The following is a 17,677-nucleotide window of genomic DNA, read 5'->3' on the forward strand; positions in this document are numbered from 1 at the left end:
ATGCTTCTGAACAATGAAACAGAAGTCTAGATTACTAGATACCAATTGCTACATTCTGATGTGCTATTTTTAAAATTTGGCAGCCCTTCTTTTGTTAGGACAGAACAGCAGAAGCCCACAGAACAAGACTCATTCCCATATCAAGACATGTGGTACTTGAAAGACTCGCACTAGAAAAAGTTTTAGGAACAGGAGTTAAGAGTTACCGCATGTGTAGCATCCAGCTGGGTTGTGATGCAAATTGGTGGATAGATGACAGCTGCTTTGCTCTAGTTACCACACTGGATTAGGAAGTGACATAGCTGTTAAAGATCACTTTATGCTACTTCACTTATGTCTGCACAAGAGACAGCTATGTCTGAAGTTGCAATAGATTTGGCACATCTGAGGGCTCTACAATCTAGCTGCAAACCAACTATAATATTGAGGATTCCTTCCACAACCAAGGATAAAATAGCTTTCAACTAATATGGAAAATAGATTTTTCCTCCTTTAGTGTTCAGACATTGTTTGTAAGCATTGATGTGTTTCAGTTGGTTGGCTTAGTCTCCTTTTCTTCACAAAGGACTCTCACCTTGCCAATGGAAAAACCAAGCAAGAGCAGAAGTCTGATGGGTGCTTCAGCTTCTCTTTATTGATTCACATAGTTGTGCTCTACAACCCAATACACCTGTTACAGTAAATAACTTGTCCAGATTTACAACATAGGAGAATGCTCTCAGGAAACACGACTACTTAACTCAGACAGATATGCAATACTGCAGTAGGAGCACAAGGAGCTTACCCTCAGCAGCACAGGAAGTGGAAATGCAGCACTCAACCGTTTAAGAGCAAACCCCATTTTATCCTTGTTCTATTTCTCCCTGCTGCCCATAAATGACAAACTAAGTGACTTAGAAGGAACTCAGGCCTGAATTGCATCTTAGACTTTGGTCTGTGCTGGAGGTTTTGATCACTGTTTTCCAGGTATACTGGAACCTCGGAGTCATTCTCTCCATTTGCACCGGGAAGGGAATACACAGTAGTTATGTCTCATGGAAGTTCCTATTTTAGGACTTAAAGGGTTAAGCACATCTTAATCTTTCATCAACATCCACTGGTGTGTTAGATACCTAATGTATCTGTAGTGGAGTTTAAATTATGGAGTGCAGCGAGCCACTGTAAATCTGGAGGGGGAGACAAGAAGACTAGTTTACATATTGCAAGTGTGGCTACATAGACCCATGACTTAATCTACCACAGCTCCTAAACTGGAGTGCACTGGTGACAGTACAAGTTTGCAGAGTGGGAGCAATTAGGACTACATGGCAGAGAAGGAAGGGAGGCATTAAATGAAGCTGTTGATTATCTGAGCTTACAGGGTACAGAGATGTACCCTGCCTGTTGCAGAGTGTTAACACTGGAACTCAGACGATCACCTTGTTATTGCCTCCTCCCCCTGCACTCCTGAGAAAGGTGCAGGGAAAGGTATAGTATTCACCCTTAAGGTAGTATCCAGTCTACAAAGAGGGGGATAAGCAGCACAAGTTCAGTCACCATGCAGGAATTTCATACACCAACTCTCAACTACTTCAGGGCAGAATCACCTTAGGGAAAAAAGGTCATTTACTTTTCAAAAACTAAAACATTTCAAGTATTCTTTTAGAGTGACTTAAAGGTTCTCCTTCCCCCGCTGCTGCATTTGGTGGTGTTTAGCAACCTATATCCACTCTACACACGGATAACATTGCAAGCGATTGCCAGCCTAATGCAAGGGGGTAGAGCAGAAGAGAAGAAAGTGGGGGAGAGGGAAGGTGTTGCTGGGGTGAGTTTGAGAGTTGGTGTTCATGGAACTGGCACCACACGCATGGTGTTGGTGTAGCCGGACCCAGGGCGCCATCCTGTAAGTACAATGACAAGATCGCCAGTCTTGAAGAAGCCACGTGCTTTGCCTGGAAGAGAAAGATTTGTGAATATCTGCAAACCAAGTTCATGCCAACAGTTCTATTGGATGCTATAATGTCCAGTAGACTCAGTATCACTAGGTTTTAGGATGTCTTCCACAACAAGTCTGCATCCAGAGACAAAGAATGCCATTGCTTTCTTATAAGTCCAAATGTAATATAGAGGGGGCTACCAGAACTACCACATGGATTTAGTATCTCTTTGATCTCATTTAGCCCTAATAGCTGCTCTTACAGTGCAAGGGCTTTACCTAGTTCTTGTTCACATACCCCCTCATGCCACAAGATGGCATCATTACACCAGGCTGAGGGACTCAGGTTTCCCTCAGTTGTTCTAGCAGTAAGAGCACTTCAGCAATCATGGTTTGATCTACCCTGAAAGAGACAGAACACCTCACCTCTGTCCTACACCATTTGTTCTGTCTTGAGACCTTAAACTCAGCTACAGGTGCTGCCACTAGACGAAATTCCAGTTCATACAGTCCATTTTGAACTTTGGTGTTGGGCCTTTGTCAGTTAATGCAAAGTGCACTGTAACAGTGAGAGGAGCTATCCTTTACCTCAGCCCTAGGTTTTTTTAAAAAGAGGCAAATAAAGGTGGCCTCTCAGACAGACCAGTAAGCATTTGTCTGTACAGCTTTCCATTAGAGCTATTAAAAATCAAGGCCTGTTGTGATGGGGGAGCAGTTTTTAATATGAAGTTATCAGTCTGAGTACCAGATCTGGCTAAGGAGGTGTGATTGTAGGAGGCCCATTCATTTGTCACAAGCAGTATTTCTTCTCATTAACAGCCTTAAGGCTCCGCCAGAAGGCAAAAGATGCTCCAAACTAGAGGTTTTTGAAGGGGTGCTTCTTCCATAAGCTACAAGTTACCTGACCAGAGTAAAGATAAAGCAATATAACTCACCAACATTCATGCCCAGGTTAACTCTGAGATCCACATCCTCAGCCCAGGCATCATGGGTGGGTTCTTTGCACAACACAGGGAAAATGCCACGGTACAGATGGGCCTGGCGTGCTGTCTGTCCATTACGAGTCACAGCAATGATGGGAGCACGTGGGCGGAACCTGGACACCAGGTGAGCAGATCTGATAAGAGGGAGAACAAAATGGAAGGTAGAATTAACCTCCAAAAGCATCCCATATATGGCAGCCTAACAAAAGCTTGAGAAACTTCAATTGTTCACAGCAAGTGTAGTGTTCAGATGACAAGATCAGAGAGATGATCATGGCTCTTATAAATAGGTGCTATCTCCACTTATGTGGAGACTGAGTGGCATGGAGACAGCTAATGGTAACCACTGCTCAGGTATTTTGCACAGATTGGCCAGGAAGACTACTTGCAATAAAAATCCACGCAAGAGAGTCAAGGTTTCATCAAGTTTAGTTTGAAGGCCAGGCTGGTCCTCTCAGTCCCCTGACCTACAAGAACAGAGGACATGCTACACAGCATCCTTTCCTGGAAGGACTGCCTCAGGTCCACACCATCTGTCTTGCTTTAGGGCATAGCAAACCATCTGTTGGAGCAGCGAGTCTCTTCCCTCTTCTCCCCAAGTGTGGTGTCATCCCACTTCAGTTTTTTGAAACGAAGAGTTTAGAAAACTTCACTCTACACTTAAGGTGGATGTTTCCAGCACTGGGTGTTGTAGCTCTGTTGGCAGTAATGTCAAGGTGGGCAGATATTGTGTGGCTTTTATTTTGCTGCCTTTCTGTTGTGTCATAGTCACATGGTTTTGACCCTTTGGCACTTCAGGCAGCATGCATGGATCCTGTTCTCTTCAGAGCAAAAACAGTGAAGGTTTGTCCGGAGTGCTCATCTTTTCAAGGACAGGAGAAAGGAACTAAAAATCTTCCAAATATCACCACTATGCTATTAAGGTTGACAAGGAAGAAACCCTAAGTTTAAAAAAAAAAATCATTGCAAATAAACTGTGCAAGTAGTGGTGACAGCTCGCCAGATAGGAGCGTGGGGTTTGCTTGCTGGTTTCTGTTAGTTTTCATTTAAGCATATCTGATCACAGCGTTAGGTGGAGTCTCTTCATCTAACTCTGAGTGAGTCCCTTGCTCCCATGGATGACAAAGGCAATATTCAGTCTCTGATGTGGGAGAAGGCATGCACTGTTGCAAACACCCCGCCCCCCAACCATTTTGGGGAGTCATTGGCTTTTCCAGAGCATCCATAGAGTTCAGCTAATTTGCCTGGGAGAGTTGTGGCAGAATTTGCAGTCACAAGAAATCAGGTAGAAGGAATGACTCCTGCTGCATCATACTCTGTGCACTGTCACTGAAGTGTTAACAGGAGTCTTGCTAGAGGAGGCTATTTTCAAGGCAATCACTGGGAGCCACTGTTAGAGGGAAACTGTAGCAAAAAACCTAGGGAGCTCTAAGGTTCTTTTTAAAAAAACTGATTCAAACAACTCAGATCAGATACATATGGAGCAATCCCCTTTTCACCTGCTTAAAGATGAATGCGGATAACAGGCCTATCCTGCTATGATCTGTTGCACAACTTTGTTTTTATGTAAAGATCTGGAAGCAAATAAGGTAAAAAAAGTGGAAATATTTATGTGGGACATCTAGTAAATATGGGATGGTAGGCACAAATGGTGTTTATTCATAGTCTCTAGCAGCAGAAGCTAGAGCAGTGGTACAGGTGCCACCCCTTACTACTGGGAGGGCAGTCAAGTTCTGGAAGGCCGTGTGTGCTCAGAGATGAAGGAGAATCTGTCTGGAACTGAAAAAGGCCATGATATCAATAGTTATATTTTACTGCTCAACATATAGCAGAGAACAGGATTATACGGTGCACAACTGCGTTTCAACTAGATTTTTATGGTCCAGTTCTCATGAATCAAACTTCAAAGCTGCTTAATACTAAAGATTTCCAGTCAAAGTTTGTGTTGATTACAAGACAGCAGTGCCAGTTTCACCAACCCAGCCACTCACAAAAACCTTTCTACTGTGAGAGAAGCCTTCCAGTGGCTCAAGGAGACCCAGGTATTCAGAGGCTGTAACAGAATCCAGAGCTAAAAATATTCAAATATCAAAAGGTCAGATCTCTTCAGAAAGGTCAAGCGTAAGACTGACTGGAACCCTTTGTACGGAAACATTGGAAGAACAAGTACAAGACAGACAAACTCTCATGCTTACAGCTATTCCCTGTTCTGCAGAAATAAAGCAAGAACCAGCCTGAAAATGTCTTTAAAGTAAAGAATTTACAATAGCCCAGTTCTTGATGCAGAATATTTGCTGCGTATGTTTAGATGACACATCTGCTGTGCTACTACTTGCTGGGTCCAGATTCAGGGTGAGACTTCATAATGCCCATCAGTTTTTTTGGGGAAAAAAGTCTTCTGATTAGCCAAGACTTGCTTTGAGAGGAGCAATTCAGTTCTCAGTTTAGAGAAACTAGAAGCTGATGAGCTGGGTTTAAGACCATTTACTGTGCTTTCCTGCATTTTCTAGCCATGGGGTCTATTAAGTGACCTTAATAGCATTAACATTTGTCAAATCCCAAGATATTCCAGAGGGCTGTTCCATAAACTAGTGTCTTGTACACTGTTGGCACAAAGCAGTGGAAGCCAGTGCAGAAAACAGGCATTGGGTGAACCTAGTATTAAGAAGCATATTCCACAGATTTGTCTATTGGATACTTTAGTCTAAGATCACACTGGATTCTAGATAATAAAGTAAGGCCTATTCACCCAAGCAGGATAGACATTAGGAAGTGGTAACCTACAAAAGGGAATAAACTTCTGTATTTTTAGCCTCCTGTTTAAACAAGTTTTTCTTTAAGCCAGGCCCAGTAGTCCTGTGTTTGAAGTCTGCTGTATGGTCACAGGACTAGAAGACAGGAGGATTCAATATTCTACTAATGGTTGAGCCCGTGATCCATGCCAGGCAGGTCTTTACTTTTGCTGTCACTGTGGTCAACCCAGCTGGAAGTGTAGGTTGAAAGGTACTGCCTTATTCAAAAAGCTAGATTCTGCATCCAGTGAACTTCTGACATACTGTCAAAATCCAAGATTTCTCTGGTTAAAATGACCATAAACAAACTTTCAAAAGTTGTTTCCTGTCAGTTTTCCAGCCAGCTTTACTAGTAACAAAAATGCAATTTTATCAGCAGGAAAAAAATATTCTATATGCTTGGTGCTGATGCCAAGATAGTTGAGGAATGCTGAAGAACTGAATTAGACTAAATATCTGCAGATTTCTGAAATGTTTGTCCATCTTCTTGGTGGAACTGGGTATTGCAGACTGATGACCTTAGCTTTAAAGCTGCCTGGTTTTCTGGCTGCTTCAGTGTTACCATTTCATTCATTCTTTAAAAAAAAAGACTTTTGAAGGTGTCCTTTTCCCCCACCCTGGTCACTGAAGTCCATTTGACTTGAGGGAACCTTTCACCTCCTACCTTCCAGACTTGGTGAGGACGATAATAGCCCCACTGCAGCACTTGAAGGAAGCTTCTACAGCGCCAACTGCGGCGGCTTCCGTAGGGTCACGATTCAGAGGGGCCAACCGGCGTAGTTCTTCAAACAATTGCCTGTGAAAGATGGCGGCTTCGGCCTCGCGAGCAATCTATAAGAGCAACACGCATTCGGGGAATACGACATTCATATCAGTCAGCGCTCAGGTGACACAGGGTAAGGTGAGGTGCCATGCCCAGCAGGATGTCAATAGCATAACCATAATTTTGATATTCAGAAGATTTACCTATCAGTTTTATACTAGCAAGTCCAGATTAGTGTATGGTACCATGCTGGTGGCGGTCATCTGTTTAGCCAAGCACACTGCTTGTGCATCAAATTAGCAATTGGGGTATGCTATTTAGTAAACATTCACCCACCAGATAATTGATATCAAGAGGTTTCTCTTCTGAATTCTGTGACAGCTGCCAAGTCACCCCACCGAGCCTGGCCAGCACACTCTTCACATCCATGCCCAACTGCCAGGCACTCTTGCTCTGCTTCTACCTACCTCCAATCCTGCTGTACTATAAGGATGTTGTAAACTCAGATTCTGCTAGTGTACGCCAAGCTGAAGTTGTGAACTGTAAGAGCTGCTGACAGGATGTGTACTACTGTGTTACAGTGGAACGTGTTTCTACCCATCGAAACATGTCCTGAAGCACAGGAAGTTTGTCTTGGTTAGATCATCTCTAACCCACACTCTGGAGTGAAAACGCTTATTTACCTTTAGAGCCTAAGTCTTTCTTGCCCTCTCTGAGCCCTACCTGCCAGACTCGGTCAGAACTATCAGAGCTGGAGCTAAGCACTTAAAAGAGGCCTCCACAGCGCCTACAGCCATGGCATCAGCAGGGTCCCTGTTGTTAGCAGTGGCGCGGAAAAGTTCTTCAAACAGCTGACGGTGAAAAATTGCGGCCTCAGCCTCGCGAGCGATCTGCAGGCCGGAGTAAGAGGGAGGGAGGGAGGAAGAAAGGAGTGACACAGAAAGAAGGAAATAGATACACCAGAGAGTAATGTGATTTTGAGTTAATTTGCTTAATTGTCAGTCATGCAGGCAAAGAATATTAGAGGCAGGGTTGTGAAACTTCCTTTGGCTCGGAGGTTAAGATTTTAATACAGACAAACATGGTTAGAATTTTAACAGTGCCAAGGCTCGTAGACATTCAGTGCCATTTCTTACAGCTAGTTTGTACATCAGATCATGCGTTTTCAGAACAGGACCTTTTATGCTACATTTTGATAGCTTTACAGTCATGCTGCCCCAGGGCCTGAAGTCAGGCTATATTTTTTGAATTGTCTGCACTTGTTTAGGCTAAGGAAGGTGGGGCCCACTTCCTTACAAAAACTGCCCATCTAATTATATGATGAGGGCATGTCTACATGGTGGGGTAATGTGCTTTAGAAATCATACCCCATAAGTACATCTATGTGCGGCACATTAATTGGTTGATGCAGACAGTGCTGGTGCACACTAAGCTCCTTGGTGCAATTTTATGTAGTATTGTTTTAAACAGTACTATGGTAAGCGCACCAATTAACGTACAACAGTGCACTTTAGAAATCATTCCCCATAGAGTGTAGACAAGCCTCAAGTGTCAGCTTGCTGTAGGTCTTGCTTCTGCACTTTTCCAGAGGCTCAACTTTTAGGTGTGCCAGAGAACAGACAGTAGTAGAATGTATGGTATATGTTGCTTCAGGGATACATGTGTGTTCAGCCCCACCTTCTAATGGCCAAGAGCACTGTTAGAATAATCTTTTACACAAGAACAGTCCAATTGTGAACAATGCCACCACCTTCCATCTCATTCTTTTTAAGCAAAGAAGGTGGTTTGGCTGTTACTCAGAGAAGAGCCAAGGAACTTAATCTTTACAGTTGCACTACCCTTTAGTAAAACTGTTTACAGTATAGAAACAAGTCTTCCTTATATGGTTGTTTTTTTCTAAAAATGTAGAGTACAGAAACCCTCATTTAATGTTTGTATGTACTCAACTTAGTCAAGTGTACAACTACAGAAGATACTTCTAGTTTTTGTTCATAGAATGAAGGTGTCATGAGAAGCTTCTGCATCCAGTTTACAGACAGTCCATGGACATTCCAAGTGAGTTTGTATAATAATCTAGGAATCTTATACAGGTCAGTAAGTATGCCTAAGAGAAAGCATTTTTGAGACAAGAATTCTTGTCTGATTAGGCAATGCTAGTCCTTCACAACCATATAAAGAAGGCTTGCAGGGTTTACTAGAAAAGCATGCAGAAAAGTTGATAATCTCTTCAAGAGGACTAGCTGAAGTTATTTATAGCAAGCAAGAAAAATGGAGGCTTTAGACAGACTAAATCCATCTAAATAGAGATACTTCACTTTATGGCACTTTCCAGGTGAGGACAAGCACTTTACAAATGTTAATGAATTGTCACCGTTATCCCCATCTTATAATTTAGATGAAAAAAATATAAGTTAAGTGACTTGTCTAGATATCCTAGAGGATGTAGAAATCCTGAGTCCCAGTCTCCAGCCACAAGATCCTTTGTAACAATAATTCAGACTGACACCCCTAAATCAGGGGTTCTCAACCTTTTTCTTTCCGAGGCTCCAACATGCTATGAAAACTCCATGGCCTACCTGTACCACAACTGTTTTTCTGCATAGAAAAGCCAAGGCCAGTGTTAGGAGGTAGGAAGCAGGGTAATTGCCCAGTGCCTCATGCCACAGGGGGCCCTGTGAAGCTAAGTTGCTCAGGCTTCAGCTTCAGCCCTGAGTGGAGGGACTTAGAGCCCCAGGCTTCAGCCCCAGGTGGGCTTCTGCCTTGGGCCCAAGCAGGTCTAATGCCAGCCCTGCTTGGTGGACCCCCTGAAACTTGCCCACGGTTCCCAAGTGGGCCACAGAATCCTGGTTGAGAACCACTGACCTAGATTACATTATAATGCAAATTAAATGCAATAAAAGCCACAGCATTAGCTGCAAGTTTCCATTACATTGGGTTGAAACTTGTTAGATAAAAGGGGGATAAAGTAAGTTTCCTCCCCATATAGCATACTCCAAACATGGAAACCAGGAGCCTACAATATATCTTCAGTTCTTGAATCAAAGGCAGGCAGCTTTGGGCAACATTCAGCATAAGCCTGGGTTTACCAAAAGGCTCCCTGCTATACAAGAGGTTTTTATAGATTAACTCCCCCCGCCTTTTTTTTTTAAATAAAGTTAGTCCCTCCCAAAGGTCCATGGCAAATCGTTGATTCATTAACATTTTTCCTACTGGGGATTTTTACCAGCTTTCTTCAAGTTTGTGGTAGGGGGTGGCCACATCCTCAATTGTGTGGGGTTGGGTAGGAAGGCATTTAGGCTTAGTGCTAGTCTATACTGGCAACGCTAAAGTGCTGACGCGACAGCGCTTTAATGTGGCTTGTGTGGTCATGGCAGAGTGCAGGGAGAGAGCTCTCCCAGCACTCTAAAACACCCCACCTCCATGAGGGGCATAGCTACCAGTGCTGGTGCACTGTCTACACTGGCAATTTACAGCACTGAAACTTGCTGCCCTCAGGGGAGTGTTTTTTCACACCCCTGAGCAAGAAAGTTGCAGCGCTGTAAACTGCCAGTGTAGACAAGCCCTTAGTCTAAACTACATACTTACTTTGATATAGCTACATTACTCAGAGGTGTGAAAGAAATCCATATCCTTGAGTGACGTAGTTATACTGACCGTAACCCTCTGTGTAGGCAGCACCATGTCGGCAGCAGAAATTCTCCCACTGACATAACTCCATCTCTGTGAGGAGCACTCACTATTAAGCCAATGGGAGAGAGCTCTGTTGGCTTACAGTATCTTCTCCAGATGTGCTCCAGCTTCACCAATGTAAGTCTGTAGAGTAGACCTGCCCTTAGGATTTGTCTACACTGCCCTTCTGTTTGGGCAATGGATTACATTAATGTGAACTAGGAATCTTAGTATGCACCCACAGCATACACATGGGAGAGTTACTGCAAAGCACTCTGGTGTGTGCTATTAACTCCCCTGTAGTCCAAGATGCAGGGCAGTATAGACATAGCCCGACTTTCTTTGAATTTCATTGAGCTCTTTGGACAAACTGGCAAGGGCAGAGTTTCAAGAGTTGCTTTTCCCATTGGTCAAATTAGCTGTCAACTTTTTTAACTGACTGGACCAATGGAAGTTTTGGGAGCTGCTTCCTTCCCAGGAAGAGGTATCCTGTCCAACATCTGGAAACTTGCTATTGAATTCTTACAGTACTGTGCCCCACCTTTTGGGGACATTACAATTAACTATAGTGGTAATTCTGGTTATCCAATAGAAATTAGAGAGTTGTCACCAAGTGGTGATTATTACATTCTACCAACACATCTGTCAGGTCAGATAGATTATACTGGGTGTAGAAAGGACATATCAAGTATACTGGGGAAACTTCTTGCACAAGTTTAAACAGATGCTTTCTCCTCCATTCCTAAAAGATAAATTCTTTTAGATTAGTACATAAAAGTACTTCTAGGGTCTGAAACATCCTAAACATTCCTAGAAGCTATGGGGGAGAGCACCTAGCTAGAGCATCTCATTGTTTTCAGTGTGGGTGTGAAGAACCAGTTTGATCCATACTCCCTAACCACTGAGCTGATGTTTGATGGAAATACTATCTTATGTATACAGGTAGCAGTTGTCAGTGATCTTTGAGCCTAAGTCCATTAGCTAGCATCCAGTTTTGCTGCTGGAGTATTCTGTAACAAAGTTTGGGCAATACAGAGTAGCAATACAAAAAAGCAAACTTGTATAAAGGGACTAGAGTCTGAGCAAAGTATTGCTTTACATTTATAGAAGATGCTGAAATGTGTAAAAAAAATTTCACAACAGAAGCTGGAAAGCAGGAACATAAGGGTCTTACTTTCATCAGCTGACTTGACTTTTAGACCAAGAAAGCATCAATAAAGTGGTCCATGCTCATTTTGATGTCACTGGAATTGGGCAGTCTTACCACTGGCAAACAGTTAGCCGGGAAGAAAGCAGGAGCAACCCAGGAGGATTATGCAGTCACCATACACTGCATGTAAAACCCTCATGCAGGAAAAAGGGGTTCAATTGTGCTCTAGAAGTGATAAAAACAACTTAGCAACCCAGTATTAAGACCCTACTTCTAGGAAGAGCAGTTCTAATAAATGGAGCTGCAGGTAACGGGACTGCATAAGTGGTAGGGGAACCTGAATTTGTTTGACCTGTGTAGACATTTCTATAGTGCTCAGTCACTGTCATATCAGATTCTTTACTCCCGCTAAGGTTTAAGATAAATTGTTTTCTTCTAGAAAGAAGAGCAGCTCCTTTTAGTTAGTTGGACAGTGGTCTGTACTTGCAATGCTGGTAAGCGGTCACACTGCCATTTTACATGGTTTAGTCTGGAAAGGTGGAGAAACTGAGCCTCACAGCAGCCAGATTCCATAATCTGAAGTTTTGATCCTAGATGTTCTACAGAGTTTAGTGAGATTTCCCCCCGCCCCAGGCAACAGAAAGCCTCAATGTTTTAAACTGCCCTCAGCTGAGCCTGGGGATTTTGTGCACGTACACCTTAGTCCATGTGTGCCGATATCAACTACGCATTGCGTCATAGTAAAAGAAATAAGCAGAAGTTGTTGGTGCTCCAAGGTTGTAACTCGGCCCATTCTAATAGCATTCACTTTAGGGAAAAAAAAAAAAACAAAAAACAAAAACCACACAAATGTCTAGCTACTCCTAGTAATGTTGCAGCAGCACTAAATGCCTCCACATGCTGGGTTTGATTTGGGGATAGCTCAAGTTTAAGAAAAGGTGGGGACAAAACCTTTAATGGTTATGATTCTGAAGCCAGTAGGCACATCCATTTTGTATTACATCAAAAGCTTCAGTTTCACCTTCTTAGCTGCGTGCCCTGGTTTATTTTACCCTCATGCTTGGAGGTTCAATTCTCCAATATATTTTGCCACTCTGAAACCAAGTGTTCAGAACTTAACCTGGTAGTTAAGAACCTAGCATAAATGCAGTGTAGGTATGATGAGCTACAATATGGAAGCTCAAGACTGCACCATTGAAAGCCACCATCCATTAAGAAAGGCAGTATTTTGCCTTATGTGAAGAAAAAAAATCAATCCTAGAATGACTTGTATGAATCTGTTGACCATGTCCTTTGATGTACCTACAGTAACTAAAAAAAATAAGGAAGAACACACACTTGAGACCACCAGTACCCATGTACTATCTAGTAGCCAGATCTAAAGAACTTCTACTAGTCAAACTAGATTTGAAACTAAACTGGATCACAAGAGTTCATTTCTGAAATTAAGTTTTACTACAGCAAGTTTCCAGATTTAGATATCAGGGTCAACCCTCAAGATTTCCTAGTAGGAGAAGCTTTAGGCAGGCAGTTAGTGAATAGTTTACAATGCAGAGTGATCACATGCTTTAAGATCATTGGCCCACACCAATCTGGTTTCATCATCTGTTCCGTAAGTGTACAAAGTTCCAGTGCACATAGCTCAAATACAGTTAACAGTGAGAGAAGAAAATACACTTATGTAAGGAAGTCTAAATGCACATATAGTAGCTATGTTTATTAATCTACAGAACCTGAACTGCAACTGACAAACTAGTGCATTGTCAATGCTGTAATTCACAGCAGTTACCAGGAGATTATCAGTACTTCTAGACACTTAGCATTAAACTTAAATTAATGGGAACATGAGCTGGGTGAACTCAAAGCAGAGCAGAGAGGTTTCTGGCAGTTTAAACATGTATTAAAAAAAAAGTCCTGTCAGTCATCATGCAAGAAACATCCCCATAAACAGTAGCCAAATCTGTTGAATGCAACACAACAGTAAACCTGGAACAAGCACCCCATGAAACCATCCCACTCCCTCACCACACAAGTTCATTTATTTAAATTTGAATTGTTTTTCAGTATATGGAGTTGAGCTCAATCAAGGTCAAAGTGATCCTTGGAGCAGCTCTGCAGGACAGAAGGTGTCAAAGCGGAGTTAGAGATTAGAGCAGTGGACTCAAGGGAATCAACACCAGGGTAACGAGGAAAGCTGAACCTTGGCATATAAACATAAACTAGGGTTTCTTATAGTCCACTGTGAAGTAGACATCTCTCAGCATTACACTTCAGCTCTTGGCTCTGCCTCTAAGTGATGAGTACAAAGCATATGGCAAGTGATTATTTGCATGTCTGATCATTTCTCAGATCTAGTGGCAGAGGGCAGCACCACACTGATCTGCTCTTGGTCAGGGTACAGTGGTTTTACAAGTCCATGCTCTATGTAAGTGTAGGTTAAGATGATGAATTGGGGGGGGGGGGGGGGAGAAGAGAAATAGAAGGGAGAACAGACTTACTTTTTCAAAAAGTAAGGGTTAGTGGGAGCATCGACAAGGAGCTGCCATTATAGAACTGCGAGGTATAGCCACTTGACTCTATGCATTTGGACAACCAGACATCTGGATGGAGTGAGGAAGCAGGAAGTGGGATATATGTTACCTTTACCTCTTTGGAAAGGTTCCACTTTGGACTATGTAATTCTACCCTTTGCTTTAAAAGGCATTACTCACAGCGTGCTGCATGCGGACAGCCTCAAGAGGGTAGTCTCCTTTGGCAGTCTCCCCAGACAGCATGATGCAGTCTGCTCCATCCAAGACGGCATTAGCTACATCACTGCCCTCAGCACGGGTTGGGCGAGGTTTCTTAATCATACTCTCCAACATCTGGAAAAGGAGAAGTCAGGCTGAGCAAATTAACACCCCACTATGGAAGAGACCAACTACTTTTCTAATACACCTATGTAAGCACTGGAATGTGTTTTAAAGCATTATCTACTGCAGGGTACAGCATAAAGTTAGGTATCAGTAAGTCTGATTAGACTATTTGTAGCAAGTATGCTTGTCTGGCCACCAGAACAAGAGTGCCATGCATAGTAACAGAGCTGATGACATACTGAAGTATGAAGTTTGAATACTGTTAAAACCTTATGACGGAACTCTCAAAAACAGCATTACAGCAGATATCAAGGAACCTGCTACAGAATTATAAAAATTAATTGATGCTACAATTGGCATTTACTTAAGACAGCTGCGTACCATTAATATTCAACCACCAGTTGCTCAGCAGCAAGGTAAGAGCCGAATATGTGGATGTGGGAGGTTTAGGTTCATATAATATAATCCACAACCAGGTACATATTAGAGAAACACATACATCAATAGTCAACTAATGCACACTGTTGTGGCTTGTTGCTACTACAGTTTGGCTCATTAGTTGCAAACTTCCCTTTAAAAAGCGAGACTGTTCAGGGTTATACAACAACATCCTTCCTTTACGCAGTCATTTAGTAAATTAGTGGTGGAAAGGCTGTAAAACACCTTTTCTATTTTGAACTGGGTAAGGTTTGCTGACTATTCAGACAGTGCTCCCCTCCCTCCCCCCATAAAAAGCTTAGCTGCCCTCTCAACAGTTTTTGACTCTTTATGAAGAGGAGTATGTGAAGCAGAATTAACAGACACTAGTTTAGAAAGCAAGTTGAGGCTGAAGTGCCCATAAACTGCAGCTAAAATAGCATCTTAGCACTTTGCCAGTGAGGCTGCAGGCGGAAAGTTAAGGGTAGCTTTAAAAAAAAAGACGGTTACTCACCTGTAGTAACTGGTGTTCTTCTCTTGTGTGTTGCTCCTCCCCATCCATGTAAAGGGCGCGCGCGCGCGCGCTCGGCCAATTTTTTTTTTTTAGCCTCAGCTCGCGGGGCGGGCGCTGCGCCTGCGCGGGGCGCGCCATGCGGGCGTATATATACCCGTCCGTCCCTCCTCTTCCCCTTTGCCGTTCCTTCCCGACAGTGGGGAAGAGGAGGAAGGAGGGAGAGGAGCAGAGAACAACAACACACACAGAAGAACACCGAGACCAACTTTCTTCTTCTCTTGATTCTCTTATCCATTGCCATGCCATGATCCATCAGCCCTACCTAGGCGGTGGGGTCGGCGGGGGTGGTGGGAGGAATGGCGCAGAGCCGGCGGAGCGGCGCCGAAGAGCGCTGCTGCTTCTAGGCGTGCGTGAGGTATGGCGTAGTGGGAGAAAAGCGACTGGAGATGACCAGGAAGATGTCCTGATGGGGGACATGATGTGTGGATGGGGGCGCGCCGATGAGGCATGTGTGTGCATGGGTGGGCGCGTGGAAGCGGGGAGCGAGCAGGTATGTCTGATGCAGGACGGGACGCAGGAGGAGGAATCCGAAGGAAGAGAGCCAGGAGCTGACTGCCTTTCATGCGGCCTATCGCCGCCGCAGCGCGTGCCGGGGATGCGGGGTCGAGCGGCGGCGCACGATGTGGGCGCTGCGATGCGTCGCGGGCGGTATGTAGTAGGTGTTGGCATGTAGGGTGAGGAAGAGCGCTTTTGGGAAAGAGAGAAGGAGGGATTGGAGAAGAAGGATGGGGGGGGGGGAACCGACCTTGGGGGGCGGCGGGGTGTAGGTGAGGCTGCACCTTGTCCTGGGAAAATAGTATATGGGGCCCGCCCCGCAGAGAGCCGCTCTGAGACCGTCATGGAGGCCGCGTCTTACAGGTAAGATGGAGGGGAGTAGGGCAGGGGTGGAGGAGGTAGGTGGGGAGGCCAGGCGAGGAGGGCGAGAAGAGAAGGCGCCATGGCAAGGAGAGAGCCACGAGCAGGAGGGTAACCACCTGCCCCCGGGGACCCGAGACCCACCCACGTTGGAGGAAGGTCGCGTCGTGCAGGCTGTCGGAGAAAAATCCTGGCGAGTCGAAAGGCGCACAGGAGCGCAAGATGGGAGGACAGATGCCTTTGAGAGATGGACCTTGGAGACAGTCTGAGGTAGGGCAGAGAGGGCTGGGGGGGGGAAAGTTTGCACCAGAGCGTAGTTAGCACTTGAGAGCAAAAGTAGCTTTTAAGGCGGAAGGCTTGAGTGCTTTGCAGCACTTGCTTCACGAGCAACTGCAGCTGCTGCGCTCAACCACCTCTCGGGAACCAAGAGATCAGAAACTTGCAGGTCCAAGCTGTGAGATGCAGCGATTGGTGGTCTGAGGTCCCGGCCACAGCGGGAGGGTCCAGGCGGGAGAGGCGGGAGCGCCCAGCGAGGTATGCAGCAACGGCAGGGCCAGGCGTCTCGGCCAGGCGGGGCGGGCTGCTCGGCCTCGGCTCGGGCTCTGAGCGTGAGGAAGCAACGGAAGCGGTGGAGAGGAGAAGAGGAGGGGGAGCGGCGGAAGAGCCGGAGGAGAGAGACGCAGAAGGAGAGATCCTGAGAACCTGCCTTGAGGGGGGTGTTGGAAGGCATTTGCGGTGGCAGGTCCGGGTTGGAAGAAGCGAAGTCCTGGAGAGAAGAGCCCACTCTGGGGAGGAAGAAGACACCACTGGCGCGGCGACCACTGCTGAGGAGACGAAGGACTGGCTGGGCCGCCCGGCGGCAAAATGCTGCGCGGCCGCATCGAAAAGCTACACAGAAAAGCCAGAAAGAAATCGCAGAAGGCTGGAGGCTACAGAGGCTGAGGAGGACGCCTGACACTGCGCGCCCTGTGTTGTGTGTTGTCATGCTGTCTGTAGTGGTTCCGCAGAGTGCAAGTCAGCGAGCAGAGCCCGCGAGACAAGAGCAGCGGTTGCTCGATGCTCTCGCTGAGAAGCCTGGGCGGATTTGACTGGGGTGCTCTGGGTGAGAGGGAGGTGGAGGTCTCAGGGTCCCCCCCCAGCCGTGACCCGCCGTGTTGAACCCCCGGCGCGCCGACTCAGCGCCGCGGCGTGGGCGGTCAGCCACCAGCGGGCGCCACCGAGCCACTAGAGAGAGAGTGGAGTCACAGCCACCACCACGTGAGTGGAGACTAGGCGGTACGTCACACACCCACCACACAGGGTCAGGCGCATGGGCGTACGTCGCCAGCCACATGCGGAATGTGCGCGGCCGGAGTCTGGCGATCGGTGCGAGAGGCGGAGTGGCGGGCGCACTGTTGTGTGAAAGAGTGCCAGGAGGCAGGATTGGGGCCCCGAAGCCTGCCCGCCCCGAGCCGGCGTGCGCACGAGCTCAACACGAGGAATGGACCGGGCACTCTCAACTTAACTACCAGGAGGGACTGGAGGAGAAGAGGAGGACAAGGTTGGAACAGAGGGGCGGAGATGAATTGTTGACAAGAGGGCCGAGGTGGAGTGGGCATGTAGAATTGGGCTCCCCATGAGCCAGAGGGAGGGTGGTGGAGCCGGAGGCAGCCAGGGAGAGGCGGCGACGGGCGGGACCAGCGGCGGCGGGCGGCGGCGTGGAGA

General features: G+C 45.7%; 1 protein-coding gene across 5 annotated transcripts in view; it reads right to left on the bottom strand.

The window, feature by feature from the left end:
- Nucleotides 1–609: 609 nt before the first annotated feature.
- PKM (pyruvate kinase M1/2) overlaps nucleotides 610–17,677 on the bottom strand; it is a 44,905-nt gene continuing 27,837 nt past the window's right edge. For 4 of the 5 annotated variants that reach the window (XM_039490489.1, XM_039490488.1, XM_039490486.1 and 1 more), the window contains exons 8-11: nucleotides 13,984–14,136; nucleotides 6,355–6,521; nucleotides 2,851–3,032; nucleotides 610–1,931 (exon numbers count right to left, since the gene is read on the bottom strand). In XM_039490489.1, the coding sequence (XP_039346423.1) occupies nucleotides 1,825–1,931; nucleotides 2,851–3,032; nucleotides 6,355–6,521; nucleotides 13,984–14,136 (609 nt within the window). In that variant the 3' untranslated portion in view covers nucleotides 610–1,824. Of the gene's footprint in view, nucleotides 1,932–2,850; nucleotides 3,033–6,354; nucleotides 6,522–7,176; nucleotides 7,344–13,983; nucleotides 14,137–17,677 lie in introns of all 5 variants that reach the window. The other variant, XM_039490487.1, reaches the window with a different exon arrangement.

Source organism: Mauremys reevesii, linkage group 10 (assembly GCF_016161935.1).
Source record: "Mauremys reevesii isolate NIE-2019 linkage group 10, ASM1616193v1, whole genome shotgun sequence".
Classification (NCBI taxonomy): domain Eukaryota; kingdom Metazoa; phylum Chordata; order Testudines; family Geoemydidae; genus Mauremys; species Mauremys reevesii.